The following is a 19,236-nucleotide window of genomic DNA, read 5'->3' on the forward strand; positions in this document are numbered from 1 at the left end:
CCGCTATTGCCGTCAAATTTTCAGCCGCATGTACGTCCCCGCAGACGGCCATTTGAATGAACCTTTAGATGCCTAAGGTGTAGGTGTTGCAATAAATTGCCCGCAATGTAAACCATCATAATCTATAATGTATACAGAAAATATCCTGGGCGTCATCTTAAGTGGAAACAATAGGTGTGCCATGTAAAAGCTTCTTGGACCCTATTAACCAACATATGAAGGAAATGTTAAACGCTATAAATAAATGTATCGTTTATTTTACATCTTTCAAATATTGGAACCTTGTAATGACACATTTTTTCACAAGAAGCAAATACAAAAAGAAAAAAAGACAACCATAAAAAAATAAATGAATACAAAGATAGTGACATTTGTACAGAAAACACACATGTTATTATAAACTGACTAGGAGAGTCAGTGGAGCTTCTATAGACCTTCAATGCTTGTTAATGAACCTCACTGACCAAATAACTATGGGGGTTTACCCCCCCCCCCTTCAATATGTGATATGTGATGTTATTGAGGGAATAGACTGGACACACTAGGGGAGATTCATTAGGGCTTCTCTGCCGGGCAGGTGGAGGGTGGGATGAGATGTGAATGACCAGCCCACCCCATTTACTATATTCTCCCCCGGACTATAACAAAAAAACCTACACCAGTTCAGACCTGGTCTACAGGCTGGACTACTATTGAGGGTATTTTAAGAGTGCTGTCAAAAAACACCACTCCTAATGAATTCCCCCACTGGGTCTAATCACTTGTGTTTCTCTTGTAAGTTATTTCTGCAGAGCTGGCAAAGAATAAAATTACTAGAGCCTACTATACAGTTTTTATGGGAATGAACCAAAGTAGTTCATGTTTTCTGTCATACCTATAGTTAGCTTTTTGTTTCACTATGGCCATAGTTGGAGGGGGAGTTGGCAGGGGATTTACCTATAGCTGACAATCTCACACTGCGTTTTTTATGGCATCTACTATAGACAGGTAGCTAGGCCAGGTCTAGTTGGTTGTGTAGTTTGTTTTTTTATATTAAAAATGTTTCATCACCTATATCTTATCCATAGCTCATTCGGTACCCATTTTCAGGTAAAAATCAATATGTATGGCTTGGCAGCTCGATACTGCACCATAATGTACCTTCTGTTTATTTGTGTAATACAGAATTACTGCTGAGTGATACGATAGTACACCAACATCCTGCCAGTTTTTGTAATGCCTATTGAAAGAAATACAATATCTACCATTAATAACATCTTGTCATCACAACACCACCTTGAAAAGGTTGAACCGCTTAGTTTAGTGGATTAGACTACAAAGTGCTGTCAGTTCCCGTGTGTTTTATCTCTTTGTATGGAACGCTATATGCTGGGTGGCCCTTTTGAATATGTTGCTTTAAGATCAACCACAATACAAATGTCTGCCTGGTACTTTGATCCATAGTCTCTTTTCTTTCTGCTGTGTTATATCTTTACATTTATACTGTATATATCTGTTTAATATAACTATATTATAGATTTATATATTTTGCACACAAACTGGCATATGACAATAAAACATGTGAACAAAATGTTTACATACAAAGTTCAGTCTCAATCCTGATTTAGTATGTCAGACGATGGGTAAACGAAAGAAATATATAATCTCGTACTTTTCAATTTTATGTACATGAATATATGTTTGACAACTTTATACATACAATACATATTTAAAAAATAAACCTGTCTAGTAGGAATGTACAATAGTCAAGAAAAAGAAAGCTCCAGTTAATACTTAGGATCGATCTGTAGTTATCAGGAATGATTTTTGCAGTTTACAGTTATAGAACATAAACATTTCAGACAAGACTTTATAAAATAATTTACAGATAGTCTATCATCTCTAGATTGGATTTATGTGAGAATGAATTATACCAGAGGACTTGCCTTGGCCCAGTATTTAGTAAAATAATTTAGACGCAGTTCATGCACTGTGTGACGCAACTGAAATTGTCTCTTCTTCCTTCTCCATTATCTACTATTATTACTTCATCTACCGAGAGTCTGATATTGTGCCTTAGACATATTTGTCTCTCCAAGAATTCCAGAGAAGCAGCAGGATAACCACTTACAAGTAACCACTTCAATATGTAAACAGAAGTATACGAGTTGATACCATTCTACACCACTTTAGGTATTGTGTACTTGACAAGCTCTCTACTGCACAAGTAGTCCTTCAGTATGGCCATCAGAGCGTATATTTCACATACAAGTTCACATGGATTTTAACAGAACTTTCTTGTCTTTATGACTTTGCTTTGATATTTGACTGAATGGCCTCCATGACCCATGACATAGACATCCAACATGTAAGACTTCCCAGCCTCAAGGCCTTTTATTGTCTCTGTGGTGACTGCTTTATGGAGGTTCTGACTGTAGAAGTGTTTGCAGAGGACTTTCTCTGATTTCTTTCTGGTGTCCGGACCCAAACACTGGTTTTGTTCTCGTTTCTTTTGCTCTTCACTGTAGTCATCATCCACCTCTTTTTTATATACACAATACTTATTTCTTTCTTGTGTTCCCAGCCATGCTATTGTGACTGAAGAGCATGTACGTAATTTGTCAAAAGCTTTGATTCTTGTATCTTCTGGAAGAGAAGGAAATGGTTGTTTGTTGAACTTTGATGTAGCCAATATCTTAAGCATAGAAGCACCTTTTTTGCTACCTTTCAGCCTGATCAGATATTTAGCTTTAGGTTTTCCTCTAAGTTGAAACTGGCGTACACCTTCCACACTCTGTGACAATAGCAGTTTTCCATCCCTTCTGACTTGGATTTGGATGGCATCCAAGCATGAATGAACTGAAAAAGTGACTTTCTGGTGAGATGAGACTGGAGCAAACCTCAAGAATTTAGCACCCTTCCTCTTGATGAACACATCAGTGACTTTGCCATCCTTCAGCTCTACAGTTTTTTGCTTGGCTTCCTCTTTGGTTCGGGCAAATGTTCCAACATAAGCAGTGCTCATATTTGTAGCAGAATTAACAGCAAACACATCAAAGTAGTACTGGGTATCAGGTTTCAGATCAGACACTGTAAATATATTTTTGTTTCCAATGCAAACCTTTTGAAGATCATCTTTTGGTTTTGTAGTCATCTGACGGACCAACTTTGTGGATAAGGTCTTTGACATAAAATTTCGATCTTTACTAGCATCATTTTCTGATGAAAACCCAAAGTGAGCAAAGTCAAAGGGACTAAAGTCTAACCCAGGTTTAGGGGCCATCATAAAGGCATCATCAGCATTGATTTTAGCTTCAACTGCACAAATACTTTTAAAGTTGTGTTCCTTGTTTATAACAACACAGTACTGGATAGGCTGTTTTAATATGGAGGATGTGGGCGTTGGCTTCCATGCCAGGGTGACTGTGGTCCTTCCAAGTGATGTTACATCGACTCTTGGATCATATGGTAATTCTGGATAAGGCTGATCAGATTCCGGGGTTGTTGTGGCATAAACTTTAAAATGTGTGTCCTTTTCTGTTGAAATTAATTCCAACTGATACAAACCAGATGGGGAATTTGTAGATACAAAGTATTCCACATCATTTCCTTTATAAGAGAACAACTCAGTGCCTTCTTCATTCAAGATCTGCTGCTTTTGCTGCTCCAGTGGTTCTGGCTCACCTGCAAAGTCAGACATAGGAAAATAGATGAGTGTATATGTTTTTACCGAGAAATGCAAGCCTCCGATCAAAATACCTGACCCTGCTTAGTTGTCATAACTTCTGAACTCAACATCTGCTCTATACCAAGCATCAGCAGTGAGTCAAACAAAAAAATAAAATAAAAGTAAAACTGTTTTCAGAGGGGAAAAGTTGACAAAGACATGCAGTCTACAAAACCAAACATAGCAATAGTCTGTTTTTTGGGGGGAATAATGTATATTGCCCTCTAAAAATCAGGAAAAGCTTGAATTCTGATACTATATAAGAGGATAAACCAAGGTAACACCTTAATGGAATTTGATTGCTCTATCAATGTATGTATTTATACTCTAGTTTCCTCCTACAGGCCATAAAACATAGGGAAATGGGAATTTGGTAAGGAAAGATAAGGAAAAGAGTTTCAGTAAAGCTATACACTATATCTGGAATCTATAGTAATTTGCCATGTTTTATAATTCATATACAACAAATTGTCATTATTTTATATTTACATATTGTAGATACTAATGAGACATTGAATAGATTGCATTAGAAAATATTACCTGATCCTTCCCCACTGGCCTCCTCCGGTAGCTCCTGTAGAGTAAGCTTCCACTCTAGAGGTGCATCACACGGTGTGACAATAACTGACAGTGGAGTGTTGTCTTCTTCTACCACAAAAAAATACCTAAGATGAAAATAAGAGAACCTTTCAAAATTTCTGAAAAATAATCCATATCAAATTTATTAAGATCTAGAAATCCTTCACTTATTTCATGTTTTCCCAGCAAAATATACAAGATAATGAAATCACAGCTGTCTTAGAGGGTCTTTCAGCTGTATCCATGGGTTGCCCAACCACTTGTCAAAACATGGGACTTCTAATACTTGGGTGGCTCCTCTTGTGGGACCCCTACTTCCTTGTCATACTTTAATGTTTATGCTAGTTTTCCTGCAGCTGGGAAAACAATAGTAGTCTGTCAAGAATAAACACTACGGTATTCTGGTGTTATTGACTTACTAAACAAATCAGGAAAAAATAGAAGATAGATAGATATGAAATGACTTTTTAGACACATATAATATAGGTATCTGTATAGATACATAGATAGATACAATAGTGGGGATACATTCATAGATTTGGTGATAGGTAGCAGACCTGCTGCTAGTTTCATAAAAAGTATTACCTTTTAGGGTTATCTCTAAACAGATAACCACTGATCTCAGCTCCATCGGGAATTACAGATGAATCATGGAAAAGAGCTTTATCTTTGATCTGCATCTGGAACAGTTCTTCATCTCTTGTTGGCAATTTTTGACTTTTCAAACAAACTGGCAGGAGGACCAACACAATATACCAGTGAGACAGCAACATCCTGGGGAAGGAGAAGAATAACATCAGAATTATTTCATATATTTCTATAAGATTTACAACCAAAGAAGTGAATGGCTGCATTTAAAAAAAGTTTTAGACATTAATAGTTTTTAAAGTCTTTGTTAAATATAATTGAAGTAAAATGACACAGACAAATTTAACAATGGACACATCAATCTGTGTAAACACCGTTAGTTGCTTTTGTTTACATGAAAAACATAAATGTCACTAATGAAACAGATAATTTAGCACTTTCTCATCAGTAAAACGCCACGCTACATAGATGGCCATTCAGATTCTAGATGTAACTCAAGAATCATTTGACTGAAGCTAAGTACCAGCAACTTCTTGTAACCTTAAACAAAAATACTCCAGAACCAATGTCAAAGTGGTTCCATTTCTCACTAAGTTTGGCATGAAACGTCACTTCAAGTTTTGTTCAATTTCGAAGGCATAACCCAAATTCCAGGGTTCTTTTGCCCCATATGCTAAACCGCTCTGAATAATATTCTGTAAATAAATGTAACAATAGCTGTACCATATGCATTCTCATAATTCAATAGACACATTTTTATTACAGGATAACTCAGACCAAAGCCTCACTCCTTAAATTCTTTGGCTGAATAATTCACTGACTAAAAGACTGAGTGTACAATATGACAAAGAAACAATCTCTACATCCTTCTCTTTCTGCTTTTTATCTGTGTAATTTTTATGAGATGTTTGATTCTCATTTATGTATAACTTATTACCTCCTTATAATGTGGGATTTATCCATTATAATTGCCTTTGAAGCTGATGTCTTGTTATTCAAACATTGTTGATCTTAACCAGATTGATTTAAGGGCTATTGAATCAACATTTTGTGGCAGACCACAGCTTAGAATAATTTGTTAATTAAGTCAATTGATCATCTTCTTAGATTATGACCAGACTGCCCCCCTTAGATTATGATAATATCAGACTGGCCCCCTTAAGTGTAGATATACACTAGATAGGAGTTCAACTTCAATGTGTAATACCTTTGAAGAAGTGATAAACCAACCCTAAATGGCTGGCTCTGGTTAATTCCTCATTAAGCTGAGTGAGGCATTTATGGAGAGATAATCTTTTATTTTGGGCAATATCTATTGAAGTTATATAGACATCATATATAAAGCAATAGTTGTCAAAAAGCTGTCATTGTGGTTTATTTGGTTACTACAATATGGTGATTAAAGGGAACCTGTTACCACGGATTTTCACTAAATTCAGGTTGTAGAAGCCCATCACACCTGCATTGCAAATATGTCATTTGCATTACAATTATAATTGTGTGTTGTAACTCACCTTGCACCCTGACAGAATCCTCTGTGTAAACACAGGGGTTGGGCTTTGTTTTGGATGCATTTCAAAAAACAACATGTGACTTGTCTGTACTGCAGGCTGCCTCCATCTTTGTGCTCCTGTTCAGCTTCTCCCTCTCCCACTGATGTCAGCTCACCAGGCTGTGAGTTCTGTGAAGGAGCACAAAGGTGGGGGCTCTGAGGAATGAGTAACACAGACAAGTGCCTGTTGTTTTTAGAAATGCAGCCAAACCAAAGCCCAACCCCTGGGACTACACAGAGGATTTTGTCAGGGTGCAAGGTAAGTTATAACACACAATTATATTGTAATGCAAATTCTTATAAAAGGCAGAGAGGCATTTTTGCAATGCAGGTGTCATGTGCTTCTGCAACCTGTCTTTAGTGAAAATGAGGTCCCTGGTAACAAGTTCCCTTTAAAAAAAAATACAGCCAAAGTCAGAGGAGGAATAGAATTTTTCCTAACAAGAATTTTTGCAAGAGCCACTTACTAGAGAGAAGTTTAAATTCCTAAAACTTCATTCACATATCATAATGATAAATGACCAGTATTAATGTGTGGGTTCTTTCCTCTCTCCATTCAATGACATATATGACTCGGTAATGTAATTTTTTCATGTTTTTATTGTTATATATATGTGGCAGGGTACATATTGTTGGATAGTATGTGCTGCTTGCATGTGATTATTACCATCAACCATTATTACCTAGTACTATTTTAGTATTTCCAAATATATTGTGGTCAGCTGGCACAAAACACCTCTTTACAACTCTGCTGCTGCAAATTATAACACATTGCCACAAATATACTTGTTTTTTTTGCCAGAATTGGATGGTTGGGATGGTTCTTAACCTACATTTTAGATGTTTTTGATTCTGTGTTACTTTTCTGTATAAATTATCTTGAAAATATGTTTTTATATACATATGTGCTTGTATAGTTCAGTATTAATGTGTATTTCATCTACAAACATAATAAGCCAATCCCAGGGTTGCCCCTTATAAACTGAATGAGCCCTTTTTGATTAGGCCAGTCTGTCGTATATGACTAATATTGTTTTAAAAATCTGTGTAAGAGGCATGCACAGATAGAATAGATAGAATGTCCACTCCAGCCAGTCAGATGAGCTGAGTTTCTTTTTGGCTACTATGCAAGTAGTACCTGCATAATAACAATGATATCTGTCAGCCATCAGATCATTTCGACAAAGAGGAGACACTTCAAGAGGCTGGAGATGACAGCTGGAGATGAAAAGAAGTGCCAGTGTACTTCTGTCAAGTACTTAACACTACACTTAGTACTGAGAATTAGATCAGGTCGATGTTGGAATTGTAGAAAACAATTTACACTTTACAAAAAAACTAGTAACAAGAGCCATGTCATAGTTTATAAGGTTGGAGAAAGACCCAGGTCCATCAAGTCCAACCTATTTATTTAAAATCTAAACCTGATTTCCAGTTCCTTTTTATTCAAACCAGTTCACTTCATAACCCACCAGAAGAAAACTTTGCCATGCAATTTTGGGTGGTCATCTCAAAGAGGTAATTGGTGTGATTCTTTTAGTTCTGATCTGCAAAACCTGGAAGAAGTTCATTTGTACTGTGGGAATCTTTTTAGAGACCGATACAGCATATCCGTGTTAATCCACTGACTCTTATTATGTTCCTTTTAAATAATCAAAGACATATCTGGCGTAGTGAAGCAGAACTGCATGACTATGGTAAAGCTTTCTCTCCCTTGTCATAGTTAAATGACTCGTGATATTTCCTATATGAGCTTTAAAGCTTCATCACAGGGTACAATGTTCTTTGCACGGATTTCAGAATGCTCTGCAATGTCAGATGTCCTGATATTTCCATCTCAGAGTCTATATGACAGAATTCCATAATCCTCTTTAATACGGGAGGTCTAATTAATAGAATGGAGAAAAACTTTCAGCGCCTGTCTGGTCATTATGCATTAGGAGTTTCCTCTAAGTTTTTTTATCCAGATTAAAGGCAGCTAAAAAAAGATTTTGAATAGGTTTAATTTGCAAGACGATAATGATGGATTGACTGTGACATCTAAACTCTGATGGGCTAACAGAATGCGTCAGGCACATTTTTTACAACTACCGTATTTTTCGGATTATAAGGCGCACAAAAAATCCTTTGATTTTCTCAGAAATCAAAGGTGCGCCTTATAGTCCAGTGTGCCTTATATATGAACCGTACTTACAGACAACAGCTGCCTTGAACTTTGCACAGGTCTGCCACCTGCTGGTCATTCATTCTTATAATAAGGTGCGCCTTATAATCCGGTGCACCTTATATATGAACCTAGACATTTTAGCAGGCATTTATTGATGGTGCACCTTATAATCCGGTGTGCCTTATTGTCTGAAAAATAGGGTACTATAATAACAATAATCTTTATTTATATAGCGCCATCATATTCCGTAGCGCTTTACAAATCATAGGGGACAAATACAAATATAATAACATGACAGAGCACAAACATTCATTTGGAACAAAAGGAGTGAGGTCACTATCTTTTGGAAACTTTGGGGCCGATGTATTTGGGGCTGATGCCAGTTTTCTGGCACAGTTTTAAAGTAAATTTGACAGCCTGAGGTATCTCTAAGAATCTCTAAGAGACATCTCTTAGAAACCACACCCAGAATTGTCATTTAATTGTATAACAGACTATATAGAAATGCTACAATTACTATTGTTATGCATTACATAGAATCCCCATTATGTTGTGTTTTCAAAAGCTGGGGTGAATTTTAGTAATAGGGAAACATGGTCCAATATAAGGATCAATTTACCTAATAAAAGAAACCCAAAGTACTGTAATCTCTTTTATGGGATCCCTACACTGCTACAAGACTTTACAGGACACAGCCATGTGCACAACCAAAAGAAATAAAATAAAAAGAATCCTGATGTATGCCAAGCCATTGTTACAATAATAAAATCTAATGAAATTAAACTTAACAAAATTACCCTTCCTGCCTTGATCTGGATAAAACATTCACCACAGTGCTACATTGTCATCAAGTTAAAGAGACGTGATTGTAATTTATAGCCTTCAATTCATCTGGTAAAGCTGAAACAATGCATCTGGAACAAATAAAATCCAACGCTTAATTACAGGGAGCAGAGAGCCCATGATTGCAAGTTAGCAAGCGGAATTTTAAGGACGCAGCGTTCATTCGGCAATGGCAACAGCTAGAGTGTGGGGGTGCTAAAGAGTCAGGTTATTATATTCTAATCCTCAAGATTTATACTGCGGAGGAGCTTTTTCAGGTCAAATTTAAAGGCTGTTTTTGCAGGCAAATAGTGAAAGTGAGGAGTCACATTTCTGGCGCACACGACACTTTGTGGTAAATGCTGCACTATACCCAACACAAAATTCTGCACTGAAATGGGGCGTTTCGGTGCGCAATTGGACCATGCACCACATTTCATGACAAAATTGTGTCACATGCCCCATGTAAAAAAAAAAATGGTGCACTCTATCGGCACAGTGCAGGGAGTGCCAGATTCATAAAGAGAACATGTGCCAGAAATCCTGGATCTGGCGCCCTCTGCACACCACACAGGCAAACTGCACTGTTTTTAATAAATGTGGACCAATGTGTCTATGATTTGCTGATAATCTTTAAATAAATCTTAATCTAATCACTATATAAGTGTGATGTCATCTTGTAAAGGATCTTACATTTTTTAGGTGTTCTTTAACGTAGGAATTATAGCTCCATCTTTTCCTTATATTTATTATCATAAGAAAAATCCTTCTTGAGGATTTGAGGAGGATATTGTCCCGGATTGTACACAATTGCTAACATTCTGCATGCAGTACAAGTAAATTGAGTATTTTACACCTCCTTGGCAGAAGTGGCAGAAAAAAATCATTGCAATGTTTCAAAAGTTGGGAGGAGGCCTCTATCGCATGGGGCTAATTCTTATGCAAATCTGTCTGCAGAGCTGTGGCACATCTACAGTGGAAATAATGGATCCTCTTGGAATCTCCTCATCGATTGTTAGCTCTTGCGAGAAGGTCCCTCACTATTGATAAAACTGATGGTAAGCTTACTACACTATTCAGTCAAATTTTGTCTATATATGTACCCCATGATGGAGCTATAGATTGAGTTCAATGGAGCTAAAAATATAAAGAGTTATTAAGAGGGAAATAAACTTTAGGTTGGAGAAACCAACACATAGAAATCAACTGTGCATTGTTACATACTCACAGTTTACGTTGCTACAAAGTATAAGATACAATGTTTTGTGTCTGCAGTAAGCAATATCAGAGCACAAATATATCATAAGAAAAAATGTTACATTAAAAATCATATCTCATGTTTTACTCACTCGTCCCTGCAACACCTGCGTGTAAACCTGATAAGTGTATAAATATTTCAGCTTGAATAATCGTTCAGGCTTAAAGGTTGGGTAGGACTGACAGCTTTCATTTTGGAGAACCCTAGCTCTGTTTGCTGTTGTTCTGCACCCTCTTGGAGTACAATAGGCTATTTTCAGAAGAGGTTGTGAAGTGGCAGATTGTACAACACTCTTTTATTCAGAGAGATGCAACACCCTTTCATCTCACAAAAGGAATGGATATAAAAGCCAATGGAAATAACTTTTATCTATGACCCTTAAAGATAAGAAGCAATCTGTTCACATTTTACGCTTGTTTATACTGAACATCTTTTGACAAATACTTTTCGGGGTTGATTTTAAGTTTTTGCTGTAAAAATAAAGAAACAAAAGTGTAAAAGCAAAGCAAGAGAAATACAACCCATGCTTCAGCACACAAACCCTAACCCTGGACTAGCTGTAGGGGAATACAAGTTAGCACATAGGAAACAATTGAATATTATTTATCACAAGCCCGATAAACCAGACATATAAGTCCAGAAATATTAGTCACCATTTAAAGTTATTAAAATCATTTTCCTCTCAGGCTTCAACAAGGTCTAAGATAAAAAGTTTCAAACAAGAAAATGAATTTTGAAGATTTGGGACTTTAATATTTCTTAGTTTTTGTGTATTTAAAAGGAAGTAAAAACCAATCTGTATGTCACTTTATATTGTGTAACTGAGTACTATGTATTGTGTTTGGGGGGGGGGGGAATATAAGTAAGTACAGTTTCAGGCCTCATGCACATAAAAGTTGTTTTGGGCCTCTAGCTGACCCACTGGGTACACAGATCTCCCATCATTTTACATTGGGATCACTATACTTCCCCTTGTGGCCACAGTGGAGGCAATAATCAACATTTGTCAACTGTTGCTCACATGTTAAAGGGGTTGTACGTGATAAGATCAATTTTGGGGGGTTTATTTTATAGCACTTTGTTTCTTTGAAGCCCAATTCACTAGTACATTCAGACACCCCCCCCCCCCCCCCCACAAACACGCACACACCAGGCCTCCATATTGCCAGGTCTGCAGTCTGATCCAGACATCTTCTTTAGATGTGAAGTATATAATGATAGGGAAACCACTCCACAGTTCTCATTATGCTTTCTTATAAATCAACCAAAATGCATAACCCTTAAATGTATGTATTATATATACTAACAACATATACTATATATATATATATATATATATATATATATATATATATATATATATAAGTTCATGCATCATACAAAGAGGAATTGCCAGGGATTTTGCTGCTTGTATTTGATGCAGCTGTTTCTAGCACAGACATTCCATGCGGAGCAAACAGGATGTGCATGAGCTCACATCATTTCCTGTCGGTTGTGTAAACTTTGTTTATTATATAAAATAATATTTATCATTCAGATATTGTTATCAGTTTCAACAGTTTATAATTACAGTACACAGGCCAGATTATGTTATCCAAAATACCGGGCCATAAAAATCACTGATACTGTCTGTAGGTTACATTGGGAGTTCAGTAAAGTGATTCAGTGGCTATTAATTATACAAATAATGGTGTAAATCTAGTGTTATATGGAACTTTGTAATATAGTTATATTTACACTAGCCTATGCATAGTTCCATCCAACCTCCTCTTCCTTATACACGCATGCTCGGCTCAGTTGAGCATGCCTGTATTCCCAATAAGAAAGGATTAGCAAGTCACTACCAGCAGACACTTTTTTGGGTGGCTTTTTTCCCCATTTGAGCAAAAGGATCCCAAACTTCTCATACATTATTTCCCTGCAGTCTGAATTGAGCCAGAAGGCCTCCATGCACTTTACTGATATAAAAATAATGACGTATGTCTAATGTGTATGGGTGTCTATTTGTTCTTTTTTTTTTCAATATTATTTCAAGTATCTTTTGCAGCAATATTACATGATAAATGTAATAATAATGTGATAATACTATAGAACATACTACTTTTCAGTAGTTTAAATTTCGTATTACAAACATTGTTTGGATATTTTATTTAACCTTCTATCAAAATTGTAATAAGTACTTATTTCCTAATCAAATCATAAATTACCATGATCCTAAAAGTAAATGATGTTATTCTAGTGCCACTTCTAGTACTTGCATGTCGATTGTGAAGGCGTATGCAGAATATAGACAGAAGTGGCTGTAATTCTGTTCTCAGGAGAACAGCTATATCCTCGCCTCAGATTTGGCACTCCACAAATCAAATCAGGCTTTTGATGTCAGTTCATTTATGTTGCAGGCTGGAAATGAGCTGTACTCCATTAAAGACATAATTCTTCAGAATACGACAGCTCGAAAGGTTCCCAAAAAGCAGAAGCATTGAGCCGTGGAGCTGTTTATTTACTGGTTTCAGAATTGCTTTTACAATTGATAATGTGCTGATACTATTGGAAATTGATTAAGAATTAAAAAAGGAAAAGCTCGTCTGATGGCCAAAGTTAGCTTTTTAAAAAAAATCACATTATAATGTTAAAATATTCCATTTGTGTTGAGTTTTACAGCTGGAATAGTCACATCTGTGGGATCTACTGCATAAGACCTGTATATTATGTTTAACAGTCTAAATTTGGATGTCAAACCTGGACTTCCTGCAGTTCTGTTAAACTGAACCGGGAACACTATACATCTCTAGTGTGGTTTATTGTTTTCTATTAGTAGGATGTCTCAGTGATTTACTATGTATGATGTCTTTTAGGCTGGTTAATGTTTATACAGTGCCTTCTGCTGTACTTTCGGGATTTAAAATTAATTGTTTTTATATTTGGCCAAAAAGTACTTCTTTGAGGTCACCAGTTCCACTTTAGTAAGCAAGGCCCAGAATGTGTGGCAGAAGGGAACATGTAATGGGTTCATTTATCACTGATCATATCAAGCTCTGCAGCATTTCACAGCTGTTCTAAATATGTCTGAATGCAATAACCGTTGTCTGAAAATCATAACAGAGATAAGATCTAAAAATCTGCTTAAGGCTCTAGCGATCTCCACATCAGTGAGGCTGTAGCCTGACGCGAACTTAGAAGGTTTGCCATCCCATATGTTAACCTGGAAAGAGGGTTTATAACAGCTGTGGATAAAAGTCACCACCCACTCTTAATTTTGTCAGTTTAGGGGACATGCATTTCTTGTCCAACCAGTGATGTAGTGTGTCTAATCATAGCGTTTACATATCCATTGGTATTAATAATAAAATTACATAATGAAAACAAATACTTGCATGTGTTAAAGGCACAAAATTGTCACTTTCATCCATCTTACTATATATATATACACACAGAGATACATATGGCTGCACTATAAAAGTTTAGAATCTTGAACATTACGTGTGGACAATTATAGTAAATATAAAATATTTGTTTCTTCCTTTTGGCTTTTTTAAGCTTACTGTCCTCTTGTGGCAAGGTATTTCTCTTAGGCTGTAAAACATTTTTGTGTAAAATGCAGGAATTTTAGCATTGCTCATCTGAAGAATTCCTTTTGCTAAATAATCCGCTTAAGAATAGCATTTTATGTAACCAACGCCTATACATCACTGCTCAGAATAATGCTCTAAACTGTGCAGAACACCAGCATTCCTCACATGCATGTAGCAGAAGAGGACATGTCTTGTATATGCAGAACACATGAATTAGGTAGATGATCCATGACCACATGCTATACCTTGAGTTCTTTTCCTTGCACCACAGTGGTAGGCTACAAAGATCAAGAGAACTGAAAATAGTTGCAGAAACAACTCATAAGTTCTTTTGAAAACATCAGCTGCACCTGTTATTGTTGTATGAATATTATAAGAATTTTAAATATTATTTGTAAAAGCCATCAATTTGTTAAATTTGGCTCTATGAAACTGGTCTTCGGAGCGTTCATTGGGAATTTCGTTATCTACTCTGTAAGTGGTTACTTGACTTCTGTATCTTCAATGCCATAGACTTTCAATGAAGTGGCAGGGAACATGCTAGGAACTTGACTGGGAAAGTTGGAAGCATAAACACCATTATGATGATGGGCTGGGTCTTTGGAGTTAGCCCCCCCCCATTCAAAACCTTTGAAATGTCATAACCATAAGTGATAACTTTTATAATTCAAATATCCCTTTAAAGGTCTGTTGGATTCAATGATGTTGTAGCTTTGGGCAAATTTAGTTTACTTGGCTCTGTTAACTTTTCAGTCCAGATGTACAAAGCAATACCAATATCTTCTCAACCACTTCATTATAGATGAATATGGGTCATGCAGAGAGGGCAGCTACATCTTTTGACGATAAAACTTTGGCTGAACTGAACTAAACTTTACAAGCAAATTTTGTTGTAGAAACACATGTACTTTCAAGAAGAAAAACATCCTTGTAACCTCTAAGCTATTCCAACTGAGTTCTAGTTCAAGAGCACTTGTGTACCAAGCACGCCAGGGCCTGACTCATCCATTCTTTACACAATTATGGTTAGAACTGCAAAATTCATCTTCTGTGGTTACAATTGCTTTTGTCCGTAGGTGTTATATTTTGAATATGTTCTGAAATGATTTTCTGGAATGGTACCTAAAAATATATTTTGTTGAAGGAGGCTGTCAGTTTAGGATCTATCATATGACTAAACTTGCACCAGCGCATGCCAAGTGCCAACAGCAAACAAAGATTTCCTGTGCATCCTACAGGAAGGGTCCTCCCCATTCAACAAGACAAATAATAGACGAAAGGCACAATACAGATAACAAATCTTTCCTGATACAAAGGTCTCTGTTGTCAATAAGCCACAGATTGTGACAGGTGAAGAGGCAATTGGAAAGATTTCAGTATTTTGCCTATTTTATTACCAAATTGTTCTATTCCTTTAGTAACCAATGTAACCAATAATTTGTTAGCAGTTCTTTTTTTTACAAAACTGAAACATTGTAACTTACAGACTTTGTTCAGAAGGGTCTGTAAACTGGTTGTACAACTGTAACTTTGTGTGTAAAAAAAGAGTGTAAGCTGGTTCAAGGCACTTTATCTCCCCAAGAAAATGAGGATAGGGCATGTTGATTCCAACTGCCCCGTTCATCTCTCCAATATCAACTTCTTCAGAAGGCCATCTTGCAAAGAAGATGGTCAGGCCTGCAGAAATTAGTGGCCAAGAAGAAATACATGAACGTGAGAGGCATATTTTACATAAAATTTAACTTATAGAAAGTTACACTGTACAACCAAATGAATGTTATCAATCTTATCATCAGCCATTTGAACAATTAAAAATTCTTTTGGTCCTAAACACAAAAAGTTTCTAATGATTCAAGATAATAGTGTTCCCGTTCTCAGAACTTGTCACACATACATGCAAATCTGAGTTGGATATTAACTTACACAACATTAAAAAACCCAACAAATGCATTGAACCTTTCTGCTTTACACTGACAATAAATGAACCGTATAACATAGACTGAGACCAAATCATAAAAAGAGATCAATTAAGGATTTCTGACAAAAAATGTGCCATGTAGATTGGGAAGAAATGACATGTACATGTAAATGTGGGGACAGAAAATAATGGATAAGACAAGAAGAAATGTGTTTAGATCTTAAAACTTATGACTACAATAGTTTCTTGAAAGGAAATTGGAAGCTATGGACAATACGTTAATGGTTTGGAAAAATTGGGCTCATATGAGCACTGTAATACATTATTAATACATTCCATATTCACTGTGATTCCGTAATTCAGCTTCAGTATCCTTCAGATCACTAGTTCTCTACTCATGGAGCAGATGATGAGAAGCTGCGTGTACTATGTACTAAGATACGCTGACTGAATACTTTGCTGCCAGGACACTACACATTCAACCCGTGGCACTTCATTACCATCTTAATGGCGTGTCCTGGCACAGGCACAGTTTTTCAGGGTAAATCATGTAAACTATGTTTAGGGTAAAGTAAAGCATTCTGTAGAATTTAGAATTCCTCCCGAAAATAGACAATGAAGTTTCTTTTGCTCAGATTAAGTAATAGCATCCACACATGGGTTTCTAAAGGGCATGTCATCTTTCTTCATTCCTTGCAGTGTCTCCAGGACAAACAAGCTGCAGGCAAAGCTTAAAGGAAGCTCTTTTGCGTGCAGATTTATTCTCAATGTTTTGAAAAGGAACTCGAGTGAGACAGTGAAAATGCCCATTGACATCTATTTCTAGCTCCCTATGACATCATTTCTACGTCCGTGTAATGGACGCTATTTCAGAAATGCACCAAGCAAACAATGAAATCTAAAGGAGCAAAGTTTTATTGAAAGTCTGTTTTTTTTAATCTCAATGATAGATAATGTTACCTAAACTCGCTATGTACAGTAATTACCAAGATTATACAAACATAATGTACTATATACATTGTAAAAATGCCTCATCTGTGTGTATATGTAACAATAGCAGGGCTGGGCTATTATATACAGTTGTGTATTTTATATATGTCTTCTGTCAATGTATTTTTTACTCTACGTATAAATACATCAATTTGCTGAGTTGTATAGTTTGACATAACTCATGTTAATACGCTGCATTTTCAGTGGTTTTCCCAGGATTGCAGATATAATACATAATACAATAAAGAAATATAGAATCAATGCTTTTCTAAGATATTCAAAATTGTTATTCTTCTTTTCCCACAGTTGTGCAACAAATATTTTGTTGAGAATTTTGAATGGATTCTATTTTTCCATTCTGGTTATTTTTGTACAATGTATACTCTATGACATATTTATAATAAACCTTAACCAATTAATCACAGATTTTATTGTATGTGGTCTCTCCTAGTTAAGATATGTCACCTTTAAGCTGGTGACATGTCTTTGATTAACTCATTTATTGCCAAAGGATGTAAGGAAGTGCATTTGTCTGCACTGCCTTGCACAAGCATAAGTTACATAATGTTTGGGTTTATTTCGCTCACTTTCAGCTAAACCACATTCTTTTGGCCAGTCTTCTAGTCTACACATAAAACAGATAATGCTAATGGTGTAAGTTGACATGTGGTTACTTTAATACCGTACTTTTCTATAGAACCTACTTCTAGAAATCTTCTTTATGTTTATTGTGAATATTTATATACACATTATTTGGGTTTCAGTTTATTCTGAGTTAAGGCATTTTTGGATCAGCCCAACATAATACTAACTGACCTCTCAAAAACTCCAGCGCTGCAGATTATGTGATTATAGCAAGTGCTCAAAACATTTCCCTAGAGTGACCCATAGTGGTGGTAAAGGGCACAACACACTGGCATGAGTTTATGCTACATCAGCCTACAGAGTTTGATTTCCATGTCTGACCTATTTTATGCTTCACAAGGAGAATAGAGATTTGTCTAAAAAGTAAATTACAATTTATCTACAATTATTTTTTTTTATATAGAGTAAATATAAATTAAAATTGCAATTCAATAAGCTTATATATTTTATCAAATATAATTCATCTGATATTGATGTATGGTTTATAAAGTAATGTACAATTTCTTGATTGTTTGTTATAAAGATATAAGGATAAAATGTCTTTATATTTCTGCATGAAGTGTTAGACAAGATAATGGTCATATATTACTATAGAACATCTAAAGCTCGTACTTTGGAATTAATTTGCAATAATTCCTACTAAATATAATATATAGTATAGTATATAAAGACCCATATTGCAGATATATGTGTAGTCATGGCTATTTTAGCTTAAAACAATGCACTTGTGCCTACCTATGACTCCTTACTTATATTACAAACCCAAACTAGGATGCAAGTTCATATCTCAGAACAATATCATGACAATAACCAAAATATCAAAATAAAGTCCTGATTTCAGTTTTTTTTCTGTAATATAGTGAATAATATTATACATTGTATACTGATATGATTTAGTTCTAACCATTGCTGTTAACACATTTCTAGAATAAGTTAAAGGCATCCTTCTTCTCCATGTTATCTTTATTTGGAAGAGGTGCTGTGAACGCCAGTGTGCGATGACATTAGAGTCAGCAGCCTCCCAGCGTATCATGTTCAGGATGTCCCCTTATCATTTTACTGTCCAGTGAATTACAAGTAATAAGGTGACTTTTATCCGTGGCCAAAATGACCCTTGCATTGATTTGCCCCAAGATTACAGATTGCCTACTGATAAGGTCATGGCTATATGTAAGGGATACACTATGAAAACAAGACAGCCATATGTTCCCTGCTCAGTGACATGTGTACTTAGAGATTATTTGTCTGCTAATCCATCTCTTTTGATCAAGCCCTACCTTTCGCATCCTGCTGATTCATCCCTAACAAACAAATCTGCTTAGAACAGGCAGCACGGCTTAGTCTCAGTGTAAAGCGGAATTATTAAAGCAAACAAGACACAAAATTCAAAGTCAGCCACAACAATGCAATAATATCGAGATCTCTTCTGCCAAGTTTAC

At 36.0% G+C, this 19,236-nt stretch overlaps 1 protein-coding gene across 3 annotated transcripts in view; it reads right to left on the reverse strand.

The window, feature by feature from the left end:
* Window positions 1-237: 237 nt before the first annotated feature.
* Window positions 238-19,236, reverse strand: part of NDNF (neuron derived neurotrophic factor) — a 57,378-nt gene continuing 38,379 nt past the window's right edge. For all 3 annotated transcript variants that reach the window (XM_072119341.1, XM_072119339.1, XM_072119340.1), the window contains exons 2-4: window positions 4,871-5,059; window positions 4,247-4,371; window positions 238-3,663 (exon numbers count right to left, since the gene is read on the reverse strand). In XM_072119341.1, coding sequence (XP_071975442.1) covers window positions 2,264-3,663; window positions 4,247-4,371; window positions 4,871-5,058 — 1,713 coding nt within the window. In that variant the 5' untranslated portion in view covers window position 5,059 and the 3' untranslated portion in view covers window positions 238-2,263. The remainder of the gene's footprint in view (window positions 3,664-4,246; window positions 4,372-4,870; window positions 5,060-19,236) is intronic.

The sequence above is a fragment of the Engystomops pustulosus genome, chromosome 1 (assembly GCF_040894005.1).
Source record: "Engystomops pustulosus chromosome 1, aEngPut4.maternal, whole genome shotgun sequence".
Classification (NCBI taxonomy): domain Eukaryota; kingdom Metazoa; phylum Chordata; class Amphibia; order Anura; family Leptodactylidae; genus Engystomops; species Engystomops pustulosus.